The sequence below is a fragment of the Rhamphochromis sp. 'chilingali' genome (assembly GCF_963969265.1).
Source record: "Rhamphochromis sp. 'chilingali' genome assembly, chromosome: 5".
NCBI classification, from domain to species: domain Eukaryota; kingdom Metazoa; phylum Chordata; class Actinopteri; order Cichliformes; family Cichlidae; genus Rhamphochromis; species Rhamphochromis sp. 'chilingali'.
The window spans coordinates 43,405,149-43,432,248 of record NC_137932.1 but is presented as its reverse complement, the minus strand read 5'-3'; the positions used below and the strand labels follow the sequence as shown (position 1 = coordinate 43,432,248).

At 44.2% G+C, this 27,100-nt stretch overlaps 1 protein-coding gene across 14 annotated transcripts in view; it reads left to right on the top strand.

The window, feature by feature from the left end:
- szt2 (SZT2 subunit of KICSTOR complex) overlaps positions 1-27,100 on the top strand; it is a 113,938-nt gene that overhangs the window by 12,404 nt on the left and 74,434 nt on the right. For 7 of the 14 annotated variants that reach the window (XM_080881664.1, XM_080881669.1, XM_080881665.1 and 4 more), the window contains exons 12-46: positions 131-276; positions 656-808; positions 886-1,003; positions 1,210-1,415; positions 1,566-1,802; positions 2,075-2,153; positions 2,230-2,318; positions 2,813-2,984; positions 3,108-3,225; positions 3,469-3,582; positions 3,765-3,968; positions 4,129-4,226; positions 4,621-4,759; positions 4,825-5,133; positions 5,216-5,423; positions 5,781-5,828; positions 8,437-8,564; positions 8,783-9,047; positions 10,103-10,280; positions 10,390-10,482; positions 10,691-10,766; positions 12,616-12,906; positions 13,074-13,209; positions 14,446-14,626; positions 14,821-15,006; positions 15,236-15,469; positions 15,696-15,933; positions 16,283-16,357; positions 16,547-16,685; positions 19,386-19,521; positions 19,773-19,893; positions 20,077-20,229; positions 20,799-20,901; positions 22,364-22,478; positions 24,183-24,270. In XM_080881664.1, the coding sequence (XP_080737790.1) occupies positions 131-276; positions 656-808; positions 886-1,003; positions 1,210-1,415; positions 1,566-1,802; positions 2,075-2,153; positions 2,230-2,318; positions 2,813-2,984; positions 3,108-3,225; positions 3,469-3,582; positions 3,765-3,968; positions 4,129-4,226; positions 4,621-4,759; positions 4,825-5,133; positions 5,216-5,423; positions 5,781-5,828; positions 8,437-8,564; positions 8,783-9,047; positions 10,103-10,280; positions 10,390-10,482; positions 10,691-10,766; positions 12,616-12,906; positions 13,074-13,209; positions 14,446-14,626; positions 14,821-15,006; positions 15,236-15,469; positions 15,696-15,933; positions 16,283-16,357; positions 16,547-16,685; positions 19,386-19,521; positions 19,773-19,893; positions 20,077-20,229; positions 20,799-20,901; positions 22,364-22,478; positions 24,183-24,270 (5,374 nt within the window). Of the gene's footprint in view, positions 1-130; positions 277-655; positions 809-885; positions 1,004-1,209; positions 1,416-1,565; positions 1,803-2,074; positions 2,154-2,229; positions 2,319-2,812; positions 2,985-3,107; positions 3,226-3,468; positions 3,583-3,764; positions 3,969-4,128; positions 4,227-4,620; positions 4,760-4,824; positions 5,134-5,215; positions 5,424-5,780; positions 5,829-8,433; positions 8,565-8,782; positions 9,048-10,102; positions 10,281-10,389; positions 10,483-10,690; positions 10,767-12,615; positions 12,907-13,073; positions 13,210-14,445; positions 14,627-14,820; positions 15,007-15,235; positions 15,470-15,695; positions 15,934-16,282; positions 16,358-16,546; positions 16,686-19,385; positions 19,522-19,772; positions 19,894-20,076; positions 20,230-20,798; positions 20,902-22,363; positions 22,479-24,182; positions 24,271-27,100 lie in introns of all 14 variants that reach the window. The other 7 variants (XM_080881671.1, XM_080881667.1, XM_080881668.1 and 4 more) reach the window with 6 other exon arrangements.

Below are 27,100 nucleotides of genomic sequence, written 5' to 3'. Positions count from 1 at the left end.
GACCTAAATATTCACAAATCGTTCTTATTGTTCCCGCTGTGTGGGACCTACTAACATGTAGTGTTTGTAGAGACCAGCTCTGTTTATCTGTTTGTCTCTTAACGCTGTCGTGTCTCTCCTCCTCCTCCAGGTCTTGTCTCTGCAGCACAGTGGATCCAAAGATTCCTCTCAGTCCCAGTTTGCATCATACTGGAAGCCCATCCTCTCCATGGACGCCAACTTCTGGCAGAGATGGCTACACATGCATCGCATTGTCATCATCCTTGAGCATGATATGTAAGAATAATGAATCTCCAAAAGTTGATTCTGTTTATCTGGACGTAGCGTTTTGTGGGAGAAACGTTTCGTCATCATCAGGTGACGTCTTCAGTCTCAGCTGACTGCAGGTTTCAATCTTATAAACAGTACATTTGCACAATGACTGAAACCAGCCCACTGAGGGAACAATGGGCTGGGAGGGCAGTTCCTTCATCTTAATTATGCAAATCCTCATGACCACTGATCAACAACCACTGAGATTTCCTTACCTGGATGATTGAGCTTGCATTAAGAATAATGAAGCTCTTGTATTCTTTTTATCAGCCATATTTGTTTATATCAGCTTGTTTTTCTTTGCCAGTCTTTCATTGCTACCACAATACTTTGACCTTTGCAGGCCTGTCCCCAAACATCTGCACACACCTGGGAACAACGGGCGCTACAGCACCATCCAGTGTCGCATCTCCCACTCGGCCCTCACGTCACTGCTGAGGGACTGCAGCAGCTTCGTGCTGGTGGAGGGTTACTCGTATGTAAAACTCATATACAGGTGAGACGACAGGTGGTGTTGGCTGATGATGTTTAAGACTCACTGCTTCTGCCTCAACGCTCTTTGTTTTTTCTCAGCAGCTCTTCTGATCAGCCTCCCACCTCCTTCTACTTGGTGCGTGTCATCTCAAAGACCCCCTGCATGGTCCTGCGTCTGGGTTTCCCCATCGGCACACCGGCCCACATTAGGAACAAGGTACTCAGTCAAAAAACATGGGGCCAATACAATATCAGTGTTATGATCCATAGCTGTTAGTAGATGACAGTATTGTATTTTTCGTGCACTGTTTTTATAAAATGTGGTTCTCCGTTTCTTTTATGAGCAGTTTTGTAAAAACATGAAAGGAGGTTATAGGACACATGTCTGTGAGACTCGTGTTGTGCTTTGTTTTCTAAAATCAGATTGTGGATGAGCTGCGAGAGCAGATCCTCAAGCTTCGCTTCCCTCATCGTGTTCAGAACAAAGAGGCAACACCCAAAACCAAGAGGAAGGCTGTGGGCCACCCGTCTCCATCCAAGTCTCCCTCCATCCCTGCTCCCAAGCCTGCGCTCTCTGACAGACCCTGTGTGGTGGTGGTCAGTAAGCCTCTGGAAAAGCTGCTAATCAGGTCGGTCCATGTCATAGTAGGCCACCAGAGGAAGGTCATGTAATCTAATAATAAATAAATAAATGCATAACCACTTAAAAGTACTGGTTACACAGTTTGCTGTTGCTACCAACAGCAACTGAATGGAGACTAACTGCTGATCCTGTGCAGGTATGACAAGCTTCCTCTAGACTTCAGGACTCCCTTCATCTTCAACATGGAGACCTTCCCACTGCCCTCCAACACCGCTGCACCCCTCAGCGTGGCAGCAAACCGCACAGCCTCCTCGACGCTGGCCTCTCTGTCACGTTACTTCCTGCACCAGCGTTGGGTGTGGGCCGTGCAGAGCAGCCAGGGACCGGCTGTAGCCATGCAGGCTGTTGCCCATATCCTGTCCATGCTCTCGGAGTAAGTTCAAACTATTAAATGTGATCTATTTAAAAATACCACAGCTACGAATATAAATGAGCCAGAGGAAAAAATGCACGCATTTGAGCAGCAGTTTTTCACCGTGGTTTTGATGGTATCTACTCTGTGGTTATGCAGCTCTCCCATAAATCAAACTGGAACAAACAAAGATGATTCTGATCTAAATTCAGGATTCTTTAAGTGCCGTGTCTCTCTTTACAAATTTCTTCTCTTTGAGATGCAAAACCTTAAAATTGTCCTGATGTCTGCAGGATTCGCCTGTCAGAAGGCTTCAACTTTGCTGCCAGTGGCGAGGGCATTATAAACCTGGTGATCGAGCTGCCAATGAAGGTAAAGAACAGCAGGACAAACTGCTCTCCCAAAGTGATTCTCTGTGATCCTGATTTGGTTTTATTTGTGTCTTCAGGGAACATCAGGAGACGTGGACAGAGAGAGTCACTCTTGTATTGTTCAGTATATCCTGTTTCCCCCTCACTCTACCTCAACGAAGGACAGGTAAGCCTGGCAGTACCCATAGTTTAGACCAGGACACGCTGTTAGGACGCAGCTTTTATTAAAAGCAACAGGAATGTTTGTCACTTGGTTTGAGTTCAGCGTGATCAAAGTCTACGTTTACTTCACCTGTTTATTAAAGCTACAAATAAGCAACAGAAACCAGAAACGGTGGATTTCATTTGAACCTCAGAACCTCTTAAAAAACAGTAACATGTACATAATGCAGGCTCAGTTTGACTGATTTATTCATGTTTATTGCAAAGCTGCAGCTGGTCAGCGTGTGGTATCGACAGTGATGAGGAAGAAGCTGTGTGACTGACATGTTTATGTTCCGCCAGCAGCGTGTCGTTGTCATTTAATCTGAGATACCCTGATGCTGTGTCGATGTCTGCAAAGTGTTAATCTAACACGAAGCCCTTTAACACAGTTCAAAATGTTTGTGCAGCTCAGCTGAACTCTTCAATTTTCAGCATTTTGTTTTGTCTTTCGTGGAGTTCTAGCTTCTCCACCGACGACGACAATGACACCGAGGTGGAGGCAGTCGACCTGGACACGGAGCTGAACCTCGTGACCGAATGCTGGGTGGAACCGCAGTGCGGCACGGTGAACTGCACGGATCAGCACCGCTCCTTTCAGGGCCTTAAGTACCAGGAGCTCCCTCGAGCAGTACGAAAAGCTGGCTTATACAAGCTGCTCTCAAACTAGAGCTCAGTTTGCTCCGTTTGTGTACGTGAAGCTTTGCTCGTCAAAAGCAGCAGGTTTGGTTTACGCATCCCTGTTGTGTTGCAGATCTTCCCGAGGGACTTGGCCTGCATGTCCACCATGATGACCTTTGAATATCTGAGCCAGCTGTGTCAGAATAAGGATCAGGTCTGCTCTCTGCCAGCTGGACTCAAGGATGCACAAGGTAACAAACGTAGCTTTTAATCAGCGTTAGCAAAACGTCTCACATCACAGAAACGCCTGCAAGAGTCGTGCCTCGCTGAAGTGTTAGCACTCAGTCTGCCGTTGTTAGACGTTTGTTGAGCTCATTCTAGTCAAACATTAAACTAAAGCTGAATACATTAAAGCCTTGATGGCTCAGCGGATGCGATTCTCCGGTTTTTGCTTGTTTGAAAATGTGATGATTTTCCATTATGTGTGCATGCAGGAGAACATCTGGTCTCTGAGGAGAGCATCCACATGGTCCCTTTCCAGTTTGACCTCATTAAGCTGCTCCCAAAATGCCAGCAGGTTGAGCTGTTTTTCGTCACATTCAGCACAGGTATGTACAGCACGTTTTACGTCAACCTGCTTTAGACAGAGTAGCGTACTGTATATGAGGGCTCGCTGATCTTAATGCATCTCACTTCCATCTGTGTCCTACAACATGCATCTATACGCTTAGAAATGATAATAAATAAATATAATAAATCGATTTGAGCGCGTTTCCCTTTTTGTGCTCAGCGACGGGGAGTGAGGAGCAGATGAACAGCTCCCACTGCCTGCCCAATGAGCTCCTGCTCAGCCTCTTCCACACCAGCCTGGAGAACGAGCTGAGTGACAGAGAGATCCCGTTAGCTGACGGGGACCACGTCGCCTTCATGCATCACATCTTGGAGCGGGAACGAGACGGCCACGTCGCTCCTTTCTCCCTGCCGGTTATTAAAGGTCTGTACGAGTCTGTGTCCAAGTGGACGTGAATCTAGCCAGAGTATCTCCTGGAGGTAGATGATCCCATTATAATTGGAAAAGAATGATAGGAGAGTAACAAAATATGAGTGTTTTGTTCTCTGTTTTATCAGTTTCTCTGTCGTCTCGGTTTCTTTAGAGGAGTGCGTCAAGCCTCCAGAGAAACAGGACACGGTGACGTCATTCTACACGGCCGGCAGCAGCAGAGAGGTGATGGGGTCAACCAGCACTTTACAGGTGATCTCCAACATTGGCACAAAACCAAACCTGTGTCACTTTTAAGTGTTTTTTATTTATGTTGTTATAATGCAGCTAGTGATGATCTGTTGAAGCCTTTGAAAATGTTTGAATCCTTACAGCCGTTGGTGCCTTTAGGCTTGATTGCCACACACGTCTGTGATACTTGTATTGTTTTCTTTCAGTCTGCTGTTTCTAGTTAAACGTACTAAAGTAAATCATGGGATAGGAATGCAAACATTTCTCTAATAAATTGAAATAGTCCTTTTGAGCTCTCTGACTGTTTCTGTGGGTAATGAGGCCACAACCACACTGGAAATCTGCAGTGGGAGCTGCTTCAGGTCCCTCGTTGGTCTTTCCTGTATTCGTGACAAATGTCTGTTGTGTTTGGCAGAGTTTCAGCAATGCAGACCTTGTGGATGAAGAGCCCCTGTTGTTGGAGAGCAGCTGCTCTGCGCCACAGTGGAGATGTTATGCCAAGTGCATCAGCTCCCAGCATCTAATCCTCACCTTCCTTCCTGCTACCTTCACAGGTGAGTCTGGAGTTTGTTGGCTGTGGTGCTTCTAGCGCGCTCTCATGATGTTTGTTATGTTGCAGATGTTCTGATGTTGATGGCTTCAGGAGAGACCGAGCCTCGGAGTAATGTGAGCACACAGGAGGACGACGCTTTGACCCCCAGCAACAAATCTCAGGCTGACTCTTTGTCTGGATCCACTGGTGGCTTTGAAGGGTCCGAGTCTGGACTCAGCCTGCGCTCTAGTCGGCGACTGAGCTCCAGCACCGCCAGGTCCCCTGTGCTCTCATCTCCATCTGATGGCCAGACTGGAGCTGCTGACTCCCAGACCCTGGAGCAGAACAGCTGGGACAGCAGAGGCTCAGAGATGGAGAGTTGGATGCCGGGCTCAGGTGAGCCTAAAACCGCACGTCTGCAGGGTTTGAATTGTTCAAACATTTTGCACAAAGATTTACGTTTTTCTGATGTTTCCAGATGCTGCAGAAAAAGAAGGAGTCCACTTCTCTGAGCCACACAAGTCAGACTTCCATATCAGCCTCAGCAGACAGCTTTCCCAGCAGAGCACTGGTGACAGCAGCCAGCTGAAGTGTCCAGTTTACGTCTACAACTGTTCACTGGAGAATCTGAAAGAGCAGCTGGTTCACCCAAACTCCAGCCGCCAACCCAGGGACGTCTTCTTCAGGTACTGAGGGAAAAACAAGCAAGCATTGAAATCCTGAAAGACAAGGAAGGTTTTACAGTTGTGTTGCCAGTTACAATTATAAAATGATAAGAAGGTCTTATAGAATTATTGTATATATTTGGGTCTCTTTGTAACCTTGGCTATCTCATAATAATGACACTGTTATTGCCTGGAACACAAAAACCGTCACCAAATACTGAATATGGATCATCTAACCCAGTCTTAGAAGTACTAGACGAAGAGGAGCTGTGTTGTAATTAGGCTTTGTCATGATTGTGTGACGCACTGCGAGCCTTGGATTGTTGCAGTGGAGATGTTAACATGTGTGTCTCTGGTTGTCTTCACGGGGGAGAATAGAGCCCGAGATGCAGAGTCCTGGGAGATGTGTCAGCAGATGAAGTTCAGGTAGCACACTGTCTGTCTGTCTGCTCTCCTTCTGTCTGCTGAGGGGCTGCTCAGCTTTCTCTGGACACTTCTGGCAACTTGGGGATGCGCTTGTAGAGCGGGACAGTGTGGCTTTCCTAAAACTAGGCTGGTAAAAGCATCTACTCCCCGGGCCTGTCTGTGCTTCCTCCTGTTGCTGCAAACATCAGAGAAAACCACAGACACTCATCAAAGGGTCACATTTCTTCTTCTGTTGCTTATTTGGAGCTCTGACATTGTTGAAGTCTCTTAAAACTGTGGCCTTGCCTTCATGCCTGCTGTCCTGTCCTACTGAATAAGACATAAAAATGATGTTTGGTATCATAAATACCAAGACGTGTTTTTTTTTTTTTTTGAGGTTGTAAATCAAAATTGCCTCAGACACTTCCTGTGGGATGGGGGAAGGACTGCAGGTTTAAGACACTTCCAGTTTAGACTGATATTTAAACCTGGGATCTACATCCATGTTTTATATACAAGGTTTTTATCCACGAACATGAATTATGAAAGTCTCAGCGGGATGCTGGCCTCGCTGTATTTATATGTATTAACACTGATACTATCACAGGCTGCAGTTTTGTCTGCTGCTCTTCAGCTTTGTAATTTGTTTTAGTGGAGAACCAGCCTCACTGCTGATGAGCCAAGGATTACACATGAACTATAGTTTTAATTCAAAGAGATGATGTGGACAGATCAAACTTTCTGTTTACATTATTTGTGCTGGTGCGACTGAGTAATGCAATAATTCAGTTTTCTGTGTGAAACAGCACTCACTGCATGCTTGAAGCTGACAGCAATAGTTTAAAATAGTTGGCAGTATTTACTGGTACACCTCAGAAACACTGAATGTGGATTGTAGTGATATTTGAAGCCAAACTCTGTTGGGTCGGCAGGATATTTGTCAGGGATGATTATTGATACCTGTTATTCTATATAAGAGTGTCACACAGACACTGCACTCTGAACAGTGCAGATCAGCCTATTTAACACCACATGCAGTTTACACGAGACAGTTTTATTTCTTATATGAATGTTATTTATTTTAACTGTCATGAACAGGATGTGACACGTCATAATAATAACAACTGTGCTGCATTAAAACAGCAGGTGGGATAGCCAATCGTTAAGTGATGACGTCTGAACAAACTGCTCCGTGTTTATTAAGGCTGCTGTGTTTTTAACATGTTTTAATACTTTGTACCTTGTTCTAATCTCAACAAGCCCGTAAAAACAGTCAGTGATCACTGTCGGCCTCTCTCGGTTTTAATCATCACTGTTCATTTTACAGCTCAGTGTTTAAACCCTTACGATGTAACTGCAGCCCAGCAGCAGTATATTAATGACTAACCTCGTACTGTGGATGGATTATCTCAGTTGTTCTCCTGACTGAAGTTTGGTCCTTTTACAGCATCCTGCCATACGATTGCATTTGTCTCTAACCATCAGGAACCCTCAGGTTAACTTTTATCGAGTGGAAGAAAGTTAGCTTCATCCTCCAGCTTCACTGTGTTTATGCTAACATAGCTGTGTGGCTAGCAATCACGTAGCACATCATTATATAGCAGCTAGCCCAACTTCAGTAACCCTACAAACGTCACTGCTGTTTAGTTTTCTGTCTTCATTCATGTTGGAAGTGATAGCAGAGCTGTACGTTTGAACCAGAACGTGCCAGATATAATTTAATCTGGAGACTTCCCGCGTACCACTAGATGGAGCCAAAGTACCACCAGTGGTACGCGTACCACAGTTTGCGAACCACTGATGTAGCGGGAATGCAGAGACTGGTGATGCTTAAACTGACAGCATGGGGCCATGACATATTTGTAAACATGTAAAGTTATGCTGATGTTTATAAACAGAAGCATACTGGAGTCTATCCTAATACTTAGAATGGGTTAACTGGGAAACAATAAAAGACTTCCTGTGCTTAACTAACAGTTAACTCTGGGTGTCAATACTGAATTAAGACTGTTGTTTAGATGTTTGTGTCTTATTTTAAGTTTAAACTACAAACCTATAAACACACACAAATAATTTCTACACTTAGGTTAAAAATAGAAATATTGTTAAATGACTCGTCTCTCCCTGACTTTGACCTGATAAATCATGTTTGCTCCTCCCCTAATTCAGCGCTTCAGATGCTTGCTGTGGAGGTTCAGCTGTCCCTCACAGGCTTATTGGCTCCTTCGATGATGCTTAATCCCCAGTCCCAGTCACATAAGCATAGAGACCAGTCAACAACCACTGGTTAACATGGAAACATTCAAATTTATTTGCTTTGGGAAATGCATGTCGGTCATTTAGCAGTCGGTCAGAAGGATTTTGGCTTGTGAGGGTTTCATCGACTGGTCTCTCGGCCTTGTGACTGGGCTTGTACTGTGGTGCAGATATGGGTTCATGTCAGTGCTTATGCAAAACTAGGTGCAGTGGAACTGTCTGTATTTTAACCAGCACTGTTTTCTACATGTGTGAAATTGAGGTTTTATGTACTAACGTAATCTATCCTTGTGGGTTCAACTGATCCTTCATCATCCTGTCAGACCCGGGTTCCTCTTCTCAGTGTCTTTTCTGTGCTGTTGTTCCCCAGCAGGTCTCTATCTCAGGATCGCAGCAGTCAGTCTCCTTGGACCGACCTCCTGTCTCAGCCTCACAAACACAAGGAGCTGGCCAACTACTGCAGCATGCTGCAGGAGCATTACCACCAGAGCTACGTCAAAGGTGATCTGTGTCCACCAACACGAATGCTTCAAGCTTAACTGAGTAGTCAAAAAGAAAAATCCTTACTCCACCAAAACACACACACAACTGAGGATCTGAGGTTAAGTCCATCACAGCAGTGCAACATGTCACAGTCGTCCATGATTTCACAGGTGTTAAAATACAGTGACTGAAACTCGTCCGAGCGTCGTTTGGTCACGCGTCCATGTTCTTGTCAGGTGTATACCGCAGCCTGCAGCAGTCCTACAACATCAGCTCCCAGGACGTCCTGATGGCGATGGACTACTGTGAAGAATCGCTGCAGGAGATCGACATCACCTCCTTCCTGCAGACGCTATGTGGACACATCAGGGTCTTCAGGGAACACGGCAAGACTCCAGGATGGGGAGGAGGGCCTCTGAAAGCTTCAAGGAGCCCTGCCACGTTTATCCTTGGTGAAGCTGAGGGGGAGCAACTCGATGATAAAGTGGCCTCTTCATGCAGGTGAAGCCAATCATCAGAATCAGACACATGCCAGTCTTTGAGAAACGAGTTGCTTCTATTTAACAAAGTTAAGTTACAGCTTATCACCTTCTTATATTTTGCTTTACATAAAACATCTCAGCATAGGGGGTAACCCACGTTTCTGCCCATCTGTCTGTGGATCTGTTTATCTGGGGCTAGTGGCATGCAAACCATCAGCATACAGTTTAGTCATTTGGTAATGATTTAAACTGTCCAGCAGGTGGTGCTGTCTGAGCTGGTGAATTCACATCCACAGAGGCCTACGTCAGGGTTTTCTTCACATGTGCTGATGTTGGTGTGACTCAAACATACTTTGATTCGTTTGTTATATTAATGAACTTTATTTATTCTCCACTTTTCTGTAAAAAGAGGGTTTAGTTCTATTATAAACAAATCTTTGTTTCTTGTAGTCACACTTCTAAGCACTCGTCTTCTCACTGTGCTTTACATGGTCAGGGAAAGACTTAGTAAACTGCAGTAAAAACTATAACATTAGACCTCCAGACCAGCCCCTGCAAGCAAGCGAGCGTGCGGAAGAAGAGCTCCAGTTTACCAGGATGAGATCTCTGACAGGAGCCGAAAGAGCGAACACAGCACAAAACTATGATACAACTAAGCAGAGTTTTAGTGTCATTTAGCTTCATGAAAATGTTTGTAATGTAAGAAGTATAGATGGTGTCTGTTTCCTAAATGCAGTCTGCCACCGGTGGGCCTGTGCTCCCACAGTGGGCTGCTCTGTTGGAATAATGTGGCGCTCTGAGACCTCCAGGATGCCAGAGCTGTTTGAGACGTGATAAATGCATGTTTCCCTTTCACCAGTCATCATTCAAATAAAGCAACAAACCACCACACGATGTTGCTAATTGTCCTTTGATGAATCACATCTGGTAACACGTTCCAGTTCATAAGTTTGCTGTCAGTGTGTTGGCTTTTCCCTTCCAAAGCACTTTTATAACGACTGTTTTAAGGTCAGTCTGCAATAAGATTCATGTTAACTGACACAGTTATTAATTGTGTGGTATTTCTGGCTGCAGTACTGAAGTGGAGGACACCAGTGAGGCTGAATCCAGAGGAGTTCCTGATTCCTCTGCTCCTACATCTCCACCGATCAAGGAAGAGCCCAAGAAAGGAGCGATAGCAGAATTCCCTCTGACGCTGCTGCAGACACAACCCGCGTGTGACGTGTATCCAGATCTGCACAAAATAATACAGGTAGTGTCTGAAGGGGGATCCCGTACTCTTCAGTTCCTTAAAGCTGATTCTTGGACCAGAAAGCTAACGGCTTTAAATAATTATCATTTCAATTTTAAACTGTTGTCAGGATAAATTCATGGAGATCCTTTCTCAGTATTTCAAAAGTGTTCCCTCCAACCCACACTACTTCTACTACTCTCCACCTTCATCCAAGAAAGAGGTGAGTTTGCTGTAAATTTGCTACAATATCATGCGTCACATAGCAGGTTAGATGTTATAAAGAGGGATGGATGTCATCAAGGATTTGGACAAATCAGATGTTGGGGGGAAACTAAAAACTGTTTATTTCAGAGAAGCAAACCGAAGAGAGGTGAGTCTGTATCTCTATATCTGAGCATGAACCTTGCTGCTCTGATTTTCCTTCACAGGAGTCGGAGGACGGCGAGATGAAAAGACGGGCGAGTGAAGAGCTGCTGTCAGAAGCTGAGCCCGCCACTGAAGACGGTAAAGGCCGTTCTGAAACGTTTGCCTTTAGTTTGGGTTTGTTGTTAGTCTCCCGTCAGCACTGTGGTCACACATTCAGTTGTTCAGTGTTCAGCAGTAACAAATGTTAAAGGTGGAGGACCTTTCATGTTTCGTCCTTCATTAAGCACAAGTTGTTATACTGCTAAGCTTCCCTGAAGCTTCTGTGCAGGAGTATCGTAGCTTTTTTGTGTTTGTTGTTTCTTTTCTTCCTCCTGTAGCTGTTGATAACCTGTAGCCAAAAGGCTGATAGTGGAATCATCGAAATTACTGTGAAAACGTGACTCAACAAAAGGGCTGTTGTTGTTGGAGGAGGCTACAAAAGATAAAATGTGAGACTGATAGAAAGGGAAAATAAAACGAGTGAATTTTCAGCAGTCGTCCATCCTGTGCTCTGAGCACTAAATTTCAGATATTTCTCTCCAGTCAATAACAGCACCTGCCTGCTCGTGAGCGTTACACAAGTGGCTTTTTATAATGGAAAGCAATCGTTATGGTGACTTCAGCGTCTGGGAGAAAGGTGTAGAAGAACTCAAAGCAGGGTGAAGATGAGGAAGACTCTGAGGCCGAGCCCAGTTAAACTGATCATTTTAGTACGGCTCATTTCACATTTAATATCCAGTTAGTGCTTCATCAGTTAGTTTTTAATCAGCCTTATGCGTCGTTATTTCAGCGACTTCTGTTTCATGCTTTAGAAACGCGAGACACATCGCCTCCTTTTGAGGTGTCCCGACTTCAATAAATGTGGAGCAATGAAACAAACAGCAGAGGCCCAGAAGAGTGAGGTCCAACGCACACAGGAGAAGAAGTCTGCAGCATCACATCAGCACACGTCTCCTGCTAAGAACACACTTGAAAATGCTTTTATAACATCAGGGTTAACGCCCCTTCTCACGTCGATTGCAGATCAAATACATCGATTGCAGTAAATGGTACATCTTAGATGGCTAAAAACAGACACAGAAGTTCCTCTTTCTATAACAGCTTCCATACATGGCAGTAAATTTCCAGCCTAGACGGTCCCTGAGGGCTTGTCCTTTTCTTGACTTGTCTTCTGTCATCTGTTACCAAGCAAACTGAAATGCAGTTAGAAGCTAAATGAATTTCGGGCTTTTGGCCTGGCAGGATTATGTGTTTGTAAGCGTGTGCGCTGTTTATCCTTCTGTGCTCCAAGTCACCTACACTATAGATTGTGAGGACATAGCGCTTCACAAAGCTTAAAACCTTCTTTAAGAGACTGAGCATCAACTCTGAATGAGCACAAACATGCAATGTGTATAAAATAATTATAGCTGCACCTGTAAAAAAAGGTTAACATGGTGGCAATAACTTTAATAAGCATCTCTAATGCAACATCAGTGCTGTGGGATATATTACTAATACAATGTTAATAATGCAGGTTATATTGTAGCAGTAAATGATCTCTGTACAGGTGTCTGATACTCGTCTGTGTATTCATATACAGTTATATGCCTTTACTGTTAGACACTGACACAAACACATAAGTTATAACTCAGTGAGTAACCTTCAGGGATTCCAGACGTTCATGTGGAGTCCTTTATTTCCTGGAACGCCCAATGCAGTCCTGCGTTATCGAGAGAACAACGTCAAGACAGGGGTCGCTTTTCCCGTAGTCGGCATGTAGCCCACATATGCACAACAATGCATAACAGGCAGGATCCACGTGGTCCCTGCGGGTCAATAAAAAGCCTGAAAGTAAAATAAAGTCTTTCCTAAAACCTTATTTAACCAAAGACGTGAAACAACAAAAAGAGTTTGCAGAGTTTATGATTCTTAGGACTACTTTAAAGTTGTCTTGCTACACTTGCAGAAAATGTGCCGTCTTCCTGCATAATGACGGAGAGCGACACAGATCTGGTGGTGGAGTATGAGGAGCACCCAGGCAGCAGCTCCCAGGGAGAGGGTGAGGACCAGTCCCTGTCTGACTCCAACACTGTGAACCAGGACCAGGACTCGTTCAGCATCCTGGAGGGAGAGTCCCTGCTGGAGAACGAGGCCCCACAGCTGGACATGCCACCACTGTTTGTTCACATCACCTGCTCTGTCAACATGAAGAGCTGCCATGGCTCCGTGCCCATGCAGACGCTGCCCACGTGCCTGGGTGAGTACAGCTGACTGCTTTCCACCTAAGTGGCTTCTTTCTGTGCAAGGAAGCATATCTGAAGCTGTGTTACTCTTTTGCTTCTATAAATCACCACTTTGGACAAAGAGCTTCTTCTTCACACTGTTAATTTTGTTCCCGAGCTTACTTCACAGTTGTGTTTGCAGGTGAGGTCATTTCCTGCCTGGAGAATGCTGAGGCGGTGCAGTCTGTAGATCTGAACGAACTCTCGGTCACGCTGGATATTTTTGTTCTGACGCTGCCTCTGGAGATCGAAGCCATGGCGGACTTCCATCATAACAGGTCGTGTGCAAAATCCAGTTTTTTTAATCTCAATTTTACATCCTGATCGATTGCAGTAAAGATCCTTTGTAGGAGCGTTGGTAGGATTTTAATGAAATCACACTTTTTAAAAGCGGTGACACGGAGCAGAAATAAAGACAGAAACTGGTGACGTTGCTTATTCTGCAGTGAATTTCTCAAATGGCCTTTAAAGAGTTATTGATGCCTCTTTGGGCAGGACGTTACTCACTTTCCTGGATTTGACCACAAAAAGCAAACAGAATGAAAGGAAAGCTGAACATGAACCAAAAACAGACCCTTTCAGAGAACAAAGGATCTTTCTGCACTGCTCTCTGAATTAAAGTGGCTCCAGCACAGATGAACCAGGAACACCTTTGAAAGAGAAACACGACAAACTGGACCACAGTTTGTCAACGTTTATGTTACCCAGTCCTAGTGCTCGTTAGCTCTGCTGGTGATCTGTCCAAGGTGTACACCGCCTCTCAACCTGTGATAGTCGCAGCCAGATGAAGAGATGAATAAATGTCAGGCAGATGAAACTCAATGAGAGCATTTTAGCAAATCACAAGCTTTGAAAGTAAAAAACAGCTCTGTGAGATGGAGGCGGAGCTTCATTTTAGACACACCCCACTCAGGACCCTGGACCTCTATCTGCCTGTATATAATCATCCATAATGCACATCTAAGAAAACACTGCAGCATCAGTCTGGATCTCACAGACAGTTATAGAAAAGGCTGAACTGACAGTTGGTAGATGGACTCCAACAAGCCTTAGAAAAGCAAAGCAACAGTTGTGGCTGTGTCGGTATTTCACTGATGACTACACCAGCACATCTGGAATATCACTCCATTCATTTTACTACAATTAAACACGTGCTGTTTCCTTTTATTTATTTCATTTTTTTAAGTTGAATTAATTGATTATTTTATCCACAGAAAATATCTTATTTCAGTCATTTTTCATTCAAAGACTGCTAATTTCCTGCTACCAAGTTATTATTGTTTCTATCATCGTGTAAACCTAAAAACCGAGGTGACAAAAATAATCAATTGTAATTTTTGTCTTCATGTTCAGTAGTTATTGCTTATTTTAGATTAAATTGACGGGATTGGAAGTGATGATTAGCAGCAGCACCAGAGTGAAGCTGTTGGCAGGAGACCCATGCACCCGCTGCGTCTTTGAGTCAGTCTGAGTGTGGACTCCATGATGTTCACGTCAGCTGTCTCCGTGTGTAGGTACACCTCAGAGAGCAGCATGAATCGTTCACCAGGGCAGCCCTCCTCCTATCGCTCTGACGAGGAGCTGATGGCCGTGCTGGACAGTCTGAGGGGAGGAGGTGTCAACGGCATCTCTGGTGACCCCTTATCCAAACTCCCACTTCCCCACAAGTTGGCAATCCTGGCCACAATGGACGAGGTGAGTCCTCCCACACGTGACAGGTGGGCAGCTTTTCCACATTACTGAAGCGTGCAGCGTTCGTACACTTCACAAGAGCATTTCTAATAGTCTTTGTGAAAGATTCACTGAACAGATATCTGTGCTTCCTGCTGTTCCTGCACACACACACTAGCAGTGCTGCTCTTATCCTGGTTTCTCTCGGTGTGATTCAGATCCGCTGGCTGCTGGAGGATGAGATCGTCTCTGCTCTGCGTCACTCTCGGGTCATCGGCCCGGCCACGCTGCAGAAAGTGGCGGAGCACGTTTTACGCTCCAGCGGTCGACCGCACTGTCACTGTGAGGAAGTCCCGCTTCAGTTTGTCTTTGGGCCTGAACAGTCGCTGGAAAAATTCAAAGAGGCAAGAAGAACAAACAGGATTTAAACTTGAGACACAAAGTTTCTCCAGGAATGTTCTACAAAAACATGTCTGCACATATTTGTATGAGAACATGATAGGAGTTAATTAATGAATCTTTAATTTTGTTCTTGCATATGTGCCTACAGGCTGATTCACAGGCATGCACAGAGGTTTGTTACTTCTGTATAGATGGACATATGAATATAAAGTACGTTTGTTTATCTTGCAGGAGTTTCGTAGGATGTCTTTCTCTGGCTATGTGTTAAATGGAGAACAGGCCGGCTTCTACTATATGTCTCTGAGCAGACTGCACCCTCAGAGGATCCGAGAGACCGAGAGGCTGTCTGAGAGCACTGCATCCCCCCCACAACAGCCTGCTGCCGCCACCATATCCTGCAGTGCTGCAGCTCAGGCGGAGACCACGACGCTCGAGAGCGAAGCAGAAGCTCAGGCCAACAGTGAGGTTAGATACATCAGTGACTGTGATGTGCAGAGGAGGGAAAATACATCAGATCAGCCTTCATCTGTCCAGCTGTGCATTCAGTTTGTTTTTATGTTATTATTGACATCAGCATAAATCCATGATCGGAAATAAATCAGGTTAAATTTTAAGACGTATAGTTGGTAGAGTTTATCTGCAGGAGTTTATCAGACAGAATGACTCTAACTTTTACTTGAACTCTGTGCAGAGTGAGGACAGGAAGCCAGTCAGTGTTGCTGCTGATGCTCTCAGTGACACGACTCCGGACGCTGGTGAATCAGTTGCAGCCTTGAAGCCTGAAGCAGATGACTCTGTTAGCATGGTTGGGGACAGAGGTCAGCCCAGTACCCCCCAGCTGCAGGCAGAGAGCTGCACAGAGGCCAGCTCACCCCCAAAGACACCCTCGAGTGTCAGCCTGGCTGAGTCCGTGCAGTCGGCCTCTCACAGTGAGTTTCACATTCATACCTGTTTAGGTTTGCTTGTTTCACTGTTTTGTTGCACGTGTGTCATCATCATGTCCAGTGATGATGACACACCTTACATTTGTACTTTATTCATTCCAGAAGTTGGTCAGTAAAAAAAGAAACTTCATATAAAAAGATAAATATAATGCATAATAAATCTTAATAAATACAAGTATTAAAAAAATAAAGTCCGTGTAAAAGTAAAATGTGAAGATATTGTAACAGTAACCGATTCTTTGAGCGTGGTGCACCGTTCGGGTTTCAGCTCTGTAGTTTAACCTGCGTAGAACAGAGACGCGCTCCTCTATCACTTCTTGTTTTCTCTCCTCAGGTGGCGGCAAACTCAGGCCGAGTCGAGTCCAGAGTGTCGTCTCCAGCCAAGGCAGCCTGGACTCAGACATGCAGGGTAAGTGCTGCACAAAGCTGGGTGAGAGGCTCCCTGTGGGGGAGAGTCATAGAAACACCTGCAGTCTGAAAGGTTCAAAGTGTCTGCTTTACAGAGTCTTAATTCTTATGTTATAGACGGTTCATGTCAATGCGTCTTCAGAAGAATGGTGGAAACATGTTAAATACAGACGTAATGCTGTGTTGACAGGTTATGATGGTGGCAGCAGTGACTCTGAGTGTGAGAGCTCCACCCTGGATGAACAGGAGTGCCAGGCCCGGCTTATGCCAGACTTCTGGCTCATTGTTAAGATCCACCAGGACAGAGTGACGGTGTACTCCCACTCCAGGTCAGAGTCATTTAGTGATTCCCATTTTTCATTCATTTAGTAACAAGTGACCTAAAAACAACTATACAGGTTTTAATTGAAGCAACTGTAACAAGTTTTCAAAGAAGCCCCTGTTTAAGGACCCGTTTTTATTTTTATAGACATGAAAAATCAGAACCGTTTAAAGCAGGGTGTCGGACTCCAGGCCTCGAGGGCCGGTGTCCTGCAGGTTTTAGATCTCACCCCGGGTCAGCACACCTGAATCACATGATGAGTTCATTACCAGGCCTCTGGGGAACGTCACGACCAGGGCTCTAGAGTGCCACCAATTTGGTTGCAAATGCGACCAAATTTTTCAGTGGTGCGACTAAAAAAAAATATTTGGTTGCACCTGTGCGACCAACTGTTCAGGTAGCAAAAAAAAAAATCTGCAACCTTCCCTGTGGTCAACAACAGACACACATTTTGTCCCTATCGTGGACTGAACCAATCAGAGATAGTCAGGGGCGGGACCTCTCTGATTGGCCGTGGTCCAGTTGAAAGTGCAGGTGGAAGTGGGAGGTGAGTAGCTTGAATAAAGCGATATCAATTCATTAAATCCTGACTTTTAAATATAACTGTGTTTTGTCAGAAACGCCAGATTCTCAGATTAAAGCTCACAAAACCATTTCAACAACAACCAAACAGCAGATGAGAGCAGGTACACGGACTCCACACAAAGACGTAAACACAGAGCCGACGCATCAGGATCAGCTTTGTCTTTCTCGGCTTTCTCACCCGACGTAGACGGACACGCTGTCGGAGCTTAGCGATCCTGATGCGTCCGGTCCGCGCTGTGTTTACGTCTTTTTGCGCTGATTCTGAGCTGCAGGTTTTGTCTCTCCATCCAAAATCCACCGAGCCAGCAGCAAAAGAAGCAGCAAACTGCGCTTCACATCTGATCAATGTCGTCATGAATTTTGCTGTTTTGCTTCCACGACTATTAAAATCACACTCCATGCACAGCTCTCTCTCTCTCTGTACTTCAAGAACAGTTTCTGTCTCCAATCTCTGTTTTCTGTATTATTCAGTCGCTTATTACCCACCAGTCTACCGCTGTTTACAGCGCTGTGGCTGCTGTCTTTTTCTTTTTCACTTAAATGACCTCGGACAAGAAAGCCTATTTTTTCTGTTGTTCAATACTGAAGAAATTTAAACTTTATATGCAGAACATTGTAGAATATTTTTAAGGTTATCTGCTACAAAAAGCCAGACCAGGAAAATCTCCTTCATGTTTTTCTGTGTTTTATTCTCAGTTACTTTCACACAAAGGCATCTGCTGTGATGTTCACAATTCTGATGAAGTCATTACTGATAAATGATCAGAATTATAATATTTCTGACTGTCTGAGGCTAAGTTGAATCGAATTGGGACTTTGAAAACCTGAATCGAATGGATTATAGAAATCAGTGATGATACCCAGCCCTAGTGAGCAGCCTAGGCCCGACAGAAGTGGATGTAGCTGTAATAGGAAAAGAACTATTGCTAACTTTTCTGTTAAGGCCGGATCCTTCTGAAATTCATAGCCAGTGCTCTGACACGGTGTCATCAGTCTTTGAATGCTGAAAAAGCACATTATATAAATTATTATAAAATTTGTGTGCGCCTAACTTTTGTGCCGGTACGCCTAACTTTAAAAAGTTAGGCGTACCGGTACGCCCATGGCAAAAAGTTAGTCTAGAGCCCTGACGACATGCTGAGGAAGTAATTTAGCCGTTTAAATCAGCTGTGATAGATCACATCTAAAACCTGCAGGACGCCGGCCCTCGAGGCCTGGAGCTGGACAGTCCTGACTTGCAGAGAGGTAGACGTTGATAAGTCAGATTGGACTTCTCTTTTTTCACATTTGTGCACTCAGATATTAAATGCATTATTCATTTGCAACACAATTTTCACTACACAAGCTTCTCATTTTTCGTTTTTAGTGGTAATAGTTTTTTGACCTGGCTGCTCAAAGATTTGCTTTAAACCTCTCTGAGAAGCGGAGATATTAAACTCATGTAATATTTTTCATGTATGGTTTATAAACATGAACTCTGTGAATAGCTTTGCTCTGACTTTCTGTGACTTCTTCCAGACTAAGACCAGACTGGTAACCAGTTATTCTTAATTGAAACACTTACTACATACCTTATTATTGCATGTTGTTACTGTAACTTCTAGTATGTGCTTCGTGACCATGAAAGGATTTGATCCATGAAACATCACAGTGCTAAAAGATTTACTTCCAGTTATTTGAAGTTCTTATTATTTAACAGTACAGTCTGTTTGTAGGTCATGTTGTCAGGTGTAATGGTATTTCTGGATGGCTCCCAGTTATCAGCTCTGTAGCTCTTGTAACCCTTGTGGCTCTTCCGGTTTCTGTCATATCAAAGTCGAGTTTGGATCAGAAGTTAGTGATGGCGGTCTCGGTCGATGCATGTACGCTTGGAAAAACAGTCGACTGATATATACTACGGTGTCAAACTCGCCATTAATGGGAGGTCGCCAGATGTTATCTTTATGAGGGAAAGTCTATCAAATACAAATGTTGTTTTCCTTTGACTCTTTCTTATTTTTCATTTTTCTTTTAGTCAAACGTTTTTCCTTTCTGACACTAGAGGCACTAAAAACAAGTCTGAGCTTACTTTCATAACTTTGATCACGGCTGTTCATCCTTTGGGTGTGTTGTGTCGTTACAGATGCTTCAGTGAGGGAAAAGAGGTCGGCACCGAGGAGCTGGAGAAGAAGGAGGAAGAGCAGGAGTTGCCTGAATGCTTACAGCTGCATCAAATGGTGGTCAGGAAGATCGGAGAAATGTGCAGAGTTGTGAATCAGGTAGTTACTGCAGCACCCCAAGCTGCGTCTCTTTCATTGTTTGTAGCAGCATAATGTCCTCGTAAGTGGACATCAGGCCCTTGTAGAGCAAAATTGAGTATTTTAGTCTAAATAACCCAAAATGTGATGTCCACATATGTGGACGCAGGTCCTAGGAGGTTAATTGCTGGATCATTTTCAGACATTTAAGAGGATTGAAACTTGCATTTTCAGTCTACTGCTCGGTGTTTGCACACTCTGTGCTTTTGTAGCGTATGCTGCTCCAGGACCTGCACGACAGCCATCTGTGTAACAAGCTGCTGGTGGCTGAGAGTGAGGAAGACATCTGGAAGAGTGAGCCTCACTGCAGGCAGAGGCTCAACACCGCTGATGGTGAGTGAGAACAAGCTGCAGGTAGTTTTACAGTGTTTTATATTAACGCTGGGATTCCTCACAAAGGGTTTCAGAGCCTATAAGACATTTGCAGTCTTCTGTCATGTTGCACTCTAATGTCGCCTCTTTGCAGTTAGTCCTCTGCAAATAAAGTTGTAAATATTGGTATTTCTCTAACCACAGACTACAGCACAGAGGAGAGCTACCAGGCCAGAGATTATCTGGCTGCTACCATGCAGTTTATCCCAGGGCACTTTGCCTGCGATGTGGTTTGGCGCACAATCATCCACATTCACCCCCGCCTCAAGATGGGACCCAACATGGGAGTGGCCAGAGGTGAGAGGAACGTCCGGGTGCTCGGCTTTAAACGCGTGCAGTCATTTCAGTTCAGTGTATGATAAATCTCTTCTTACTCCGAGGAGTCGCTGTGTAGGATTTAAATGGCTCCAAAGCAAAAACAGGATTTGTAATTCTGTTATTAAATGTGCACCCGTAGCTATGAATCCATGCGTTTTAATTAGCTTTAACTGGGAACATGTGGACTCTTTTTCATGGCTCACTGCCATATTTTCGCTCAGGTTATGATCCAACTTTTTCAATTCCAGTATGATACTGAGGGCTGGACTAATCTTTGATACAGAGAGCTGAAGAAATAAGTGCTTGTGACTGAGCAGTGACTCGAGTCACAGCAGTGACTGCTGTAACGTCCTGTTGGACGCTGGTTGTTGCAGTGGGCTGCAGTTGGGACTGTGGTTGTACTGAGTGTGTACTTGATGTGCAGTTCTCATATTTACATCAATTATGTGCTTATTAGAATCTTTCTCTGTTTCAATCCAGCGAAGATGATGTTCCTAAATCAGTGGATTTGTTCTGTAAACGTGGATGTTTCTGTCTTCCTGTCGCAGCGATCCAGGCCCTGCGCTCTGTGTTGAATGCCTTCTGCGTGGTCAACAGGAAGAACATGTTTGTCTACCAGGAGCGTTCCACTAAATCAGTCTTCTACCTCAGGTTTGACTCTCTGTTACTTCTTTTCTTCTCCAGTGGGTCCAGTTTTGTCCCAAAAGTATTTTTCAGCATTTCGCCCCCGATACTCAAAGAAACTTCCCAGTATAAACTTCCCAGTATAAACTTTCCTCTATATTGCGAGAGCTTTGTGAAGATTGTTGTGACACAGCTCTCCTTGACTTTTTTCCATCTCGTTTGCTGGAAGCAAAAATCCACCCACAGATGTTCTTACAACAGCAGTGTGGTGGAGGAGAAATCCGACTTCCTGGTAATTGAACTGCTGTCAAACAGGACATCGCAAGGAAACAATTTTGTGATGTTTGTGCCAGATGGAGGAGCTTCCAAATCGCAGTGTTCACTCTGAGGCTGGAGCCAGCGTTTCCTCTCATGCTGGCTGACGCAGTTCCCCGTTCACTTCACAGTGAAACACAGTCAGTTAACTTACTGTGTTGTGTTTAACTAAAGATTTGCTGGAGTTGAACACAACACTTTGTGTGCGTGTTTGTTTGATTCATAAGGTGGAGTCCACGGCATTGAAATGTGGGTTTTTGATGTATTTGGAAAAGAAAATATTTTATTTGCATAAGAACCGTCGTCAAATGTTATAAATCGGCCTGACAGGCATGCAGTCATTGTTCTTTACAAACCAGCAGTGTGTCATCCCAACATTAGCATCGAATCTTTTCTATTTAGTTTCTTTGTTTATTTAAGTCGCACATCCTCAGCAATCGCTCTCCTTAGAACGCACCTGCAGCAGACGGTCTTTGGTTTGAAGGGTTTGTCACTGGAGAAATAGCTGAGACGGTCACGATGGTTCCATTTCAGTTGTTATTCAGGACGTCTCTGGATGTGGTGCAGAGGGAAAGCACGAAGCATGTGCTGCTGCTGCACACAGGTGATCAGCTGATGATCGTATCAGCTGTTTCATTGTGTGTTGTTCTGCAGGAAAAGCGCTAAAATCCCTTGTTTGAGAACAAAACAGGAAACAAACAACAGAATACGGAGTTTCGTGTAAATCAGTCTGTGTGTGAATGTGTGTATTTATATAGATTATTGAGGTGATGTAGTGACGATAAAAACAGCGGCGAGACGTATGTAATGTTACACCTCAGCAGCATCTTTGCTCCGACATGAATTTGTGATGAGGATTCAAGCGTACGTATTGATTGGAGCGTGAGTGATTAGAGCAGTTTATCTACACTCAAAGTGGCAGCACATCGACGTTTCTCTGCACAGGCAAAGCAGAAAGTAAGTATTGTAATTTACCTCTAATGTGTTTCAGATATGCAGCATTTCTTTAACATCACTGAGAGTGAGTTTCAGATAGAATAGCCTGAGAAGCAGCAACAAATTGTGTGACATTTGTCGTAATGGTGCGGGCAGAGATGGTTCTCTCTTCTTAAATACATGATTATTACCAGCTCATCCAGAAAAACATCAACTTACCTCCTCGTGCTCTTTCCAGACTCTGTGAAACATCACTAACAGGGAAGTACTCCGACATGGACGGGAACCTCCACGTGCCTCGCTGCATCGGGCTCGCCAGGAGTCAAGAGCCTTCGATGTCCGAGGACTCTGTAGTAAGTGACCAAGTCTGTTCACCACTGACTGCAACCAGTAACAGATCATTTCACTGTGAGATGTGGGGACTGTGTGATGATGTAAGCCAGGATAGGCAAAGTTAGATGCAGGTTCCACACAAACGTCTACATTCTGAAACATTTAGAGTTTTTGTGTATATAAAACTCAAAGATGACGATAAGGTTTTTGTTCAGAGTCTTAGTCGGTTTGAGAGGTGCAGGCATGGGTGGAGAGTGGGCAGACAGGTAAGTATCAAGAGAGGCAAGGATCCAGAAATGAGGCTGACAGTTTGCTGGCGGCCACACGGGGGGAAATTTACTGAACAAGGAAAATCTCCGATAATTGACTGGGAGCATAATTTGAGCCTAAATTGCTTTGACGACTGTAACGTTCTGGCAGAGTCGGTGTATGAGCTGGTCCTTAAATACTGCAGGGTGATGAGGTGGTAAAGCACAGGTGTGCCAAACCTGCCCACAGGCATGAACCTGAGCTGCAGAAGGAGAGAGGCAGAGTATGTGCCAGGCAGGGAAGGCTGGGACGGATCAAACGTATGAGACTGTTCAGCTTGATTTGAATCCCATTTTTCACAGTTTATCTGCAGCACTATTCCTTTAATCTTATCAACGTGTCATTTTATCATGTGTTTCTGTTGGTTGGTGGACTTATGTTAAAACAGCAATTATGCCATTAAGATGATCTCGCTGGAATTTGTTCTCTCTGAGGGCCACAGGCTTAGTTTCCCAGACATGGATTAAGTCTACTCTCGGACTAAGATCTGCTCTTAGAGTAAAAGTTTCACTTGTCAGACCACTAAAGCTGGACCATAGGTGCATCTACTGAAAATCTCGGATGAGTTTGAATCTCAGTGGTCAGGGTTCGAGCTTCATCAAAATGCAGTTGAGAAGAAGGTGAGATAGGCTTTTGAAATTGATACCATAGTTGTATCTACTGGGAGGCTGAAGGGTAGCACTGGTGGAGACCAGTATCTTCCTTTAATTTCCCACTCTTCTGTGAAATGCTTCAAGGACTTCCTCCCGATAATAAACCACAGTGTGCACATGAAGGTTTGCTGCTTAATTGGATTAATAAAACAGGGATTTTAAGTCTTCTGGAAGTTTCCTGTAGTCAAAGGTCAGAGAATTCAGGCAAGTTTTAGTTCAGTGACTGTAATTCCAGGTCCGGTGGTTCTGTGCACCTTATCTGATGTTCTGAAAGGGAGATTATACCCGAGCCTGTCAGTCACTGGGTGCAGTCGATAAGGCAGGAAAGCAAGACGTTTTCAGCTGCGTTCCCTCAGATTCACTCACGGAACGGCTGATGGACAGTTTTGGAAAGCACTTACATTAAGCAGCAGAAGTAAATCTCATCTTCCTCTCAGCATATTTCCAGAGGATCCTGTGCCCATGGAACGGGCAGAAAGGACAACGTGAAGCGAAGTATGAAGGACTGAATATTTGTCAGCACAAGCAGAGAGAGCAAACAGATGTCTATCATAATATGAACATGCACACTGTTTACCAGATTAAGCACGGGGGAGGGTTTTGGTACATTGGCAGGAGGCATGAGCACATTTGATGCCAAGTCCATGTACATATACCTCCCACAGAGATGCTCTGTCACACACAAATTAAAGGATACCGGTGTAATCTGCATTGAGGTTTGAAATCAGAGTACTGTTGCCAAATCTTTGATGTGTCTTTCAGGGCTCCAGGTCTTCTTTGGAGGGCTCTCGGCCAGTTGGACAAGTAGATAAGCACATCCTGCTGCTGGTGCATGGAGTGGGAAGTGCAGGTGAGAACTGGGAAACATCAGGGCTTGAGAATCATTTCCAAGTTGTAATAGTGCGTTCCAAATGAAGTCAGAATTATTTTCCCAGGCGGAAACGCCCTCTCAGCTCAGAAAGTTGGAGCAGCTCCACCAACACGAGTTAATAAAGTAAAAAGGCGGCAATGAACGTAAACATCAGTAAAACTGTGAAACTTTTAATCTGTACAGTTCTTCACATCACAGGCTCTATCCACTAATGTGCTGTTTTATAGTAAGGAAAAGTATTGTGCTGTATTGATCGTACCTCGCTAGCAAGCCAAACAAATTCTGTTTTTCTTTGATTTTCTGATTTGGCCACGATAATGAAGCCAATTTGGGAGTGATGTCACTATGAGTAGCTGAGATTTTCATATTTTCCAGGTGAGAAATAAAAGCGCTCATGTGCTAGATTGGACTAAAATGATCAGATGTCCACCGGACAGAGAATATGCTCGATGCAAATCTAAAGTAGTTTTCACCGAAGGTTTTTAATGCATAAAAAAAGCAGAAATCATCCATGTGATGGAGAATGCATATGGTTCAAAGGCTGCCTGCAGTAGTAATAGTCTCCTTTGCTGCAGCCTTTGTGGTTCATTGTCAAACATTTCATTTTAATATTTGTGAAGAAGCAAGCCCAGCACAATATCACCTCCTGTAGAATAATGTCATTAAAAGGCAGCAGCTTAATCTGCTCATCTTCATGTTTGTCTTAAAGACTAAAGCACTGAAACACAATCACCTCCTGATGGTGAACACAACTCCTGCACTGGTTTTAGTGGGACAATATTTAAATAACCATTACTTGAAAAGTATGAGGGGAAAAGCAAACCACAGAATCAAAGCAGCTGATGTCAAAGCCAATTCAGCTTTTACACCAATTAAATTACAAATTGGTGACTTAAAGCCTGACCTGCAGATCGCTGCTTCTCACACTATAGACACAGATGCTGCATCCAGACTCGTGAAATGGTAAACGGACGGTATTTCTATTTTCTCTTTTCTATACTTTTCGTCTTTGCTGAGAACTGAAAGCACTTCCTTACAACAAGACACACACACACAAACACTCGGTGCTTTATTTTGTCCACTTTAGGTGCTTTTTACCTGATGCGTGCACACACCCATCACACTCTGATGGTTGCATCAGGAGCAATTTGGGGTTTAGTATCTTGCCAAAAGGCCCAAAGGACTCTTTGTCATGTGGGTTCAGCTCGAACCTCCTCATCTTTAAGCAGAACGTAAGGATGCATTTGTAATGGTATTTCTAAATATATATATTTTATGCAACTATGTTGTAAACATAAGATAACATAAGGGTACACCACATACCCTGTGTCATAAACAATGTTCCCTCTAATGTTTCACGTGTCTGAGCGAACACACAAACTCCCTGAGCCGACACTTGGACCACTGTGAGCAACAGCAGACGTGAGCACTGTGGTCACGCCAGCATCCAAGTTACATGGTTATTAAAATAATCAAATTACAGCGTTTATGTTAGACTACTTTTAATTAACTGCTTCAGCCCACTTACAATGAAATTTAAAGAAGATCTTGTTGATGACCTGTGCAGCATGTTAACACTATTGGAAGGAAAAATAACTTTAACTTTTTATATATTTATAAAGCTCTGACTTGTATTGTGAGTCTGTGGTCTGGGAGAGAGTCTGTAACTCTGTCTGTAAAATACAGTAAATAATGACCAATGTTGGGCAATTAATTATATAGTTACTTCTTCAAAAAAGTAACTGAGTTATGCAAACAAGTGTTTTTGCAGCTGTTTACCTAAAAATGCAGCCAAGGCGTTTTTTAAACAAACATTTCAAACTATTTACAGAACAATCAGCTGTTCTGCATCAAATCTGATGCCACAAAAATTATTTGTGCCGCTCCAAAAATAATTTCTGTCCACTATGAGATGAAGGAGAACAACAGCCTGATACCTGCAGGCCTGACAGCAGCAGATGTGTCACTGCTGTAACACCTGTAACACTCAGCAGGCGCCTCATTGTTCTGACACACAACAACACTACTGACTACACTACACACTGACTACACACTGACTACACACTGACTACACTCTCACTACACTCTCACTACACACTGACTACACACTGACTACACACTGACTACACTCTCAATACACGCTGACTACACACTGACTGCACACTCAATACACGCTGACTACACACTGACTACACTCTCACTACACACTGACTACACACTGACTACACACTGACTACACGCTGACTACACGCTGACTACACTCTCACTACACGCTGACTACACTCTCACTACACACTGACTACACACTGACTACACACTGACTACACGCTGACTACACTCTCACTACACGCTGACTACACACTGACTACACTCTCAATACACGCTGACTACACACTGACTACACTCTCAATACACGCTGACTACACTCTCACTACACACTGACTACACGCTGACTACACACTGACTACACGCTGACTACACACTGACTACACGCTGACTACACTCTCACTACACTCTCACTACACTCTCACTACACGCTGACTACACTCTCACTACACGCTGACTACACGCTGACTACACGCTGACTACACACTGACTACACGCTGACTACACGCTGACTACACTCTCACTACACTCTCACTACACACTGACTACACACTCACTACACTCTCACTACACTCTCACTACACTCTCACTACACACTGACTACACACTGACTACACACTGACTACACACTCACTACACTCTCACTACACTCTCACTACACTCTCACTACACGCTGACTACACACTGACTACACTCTCACTAC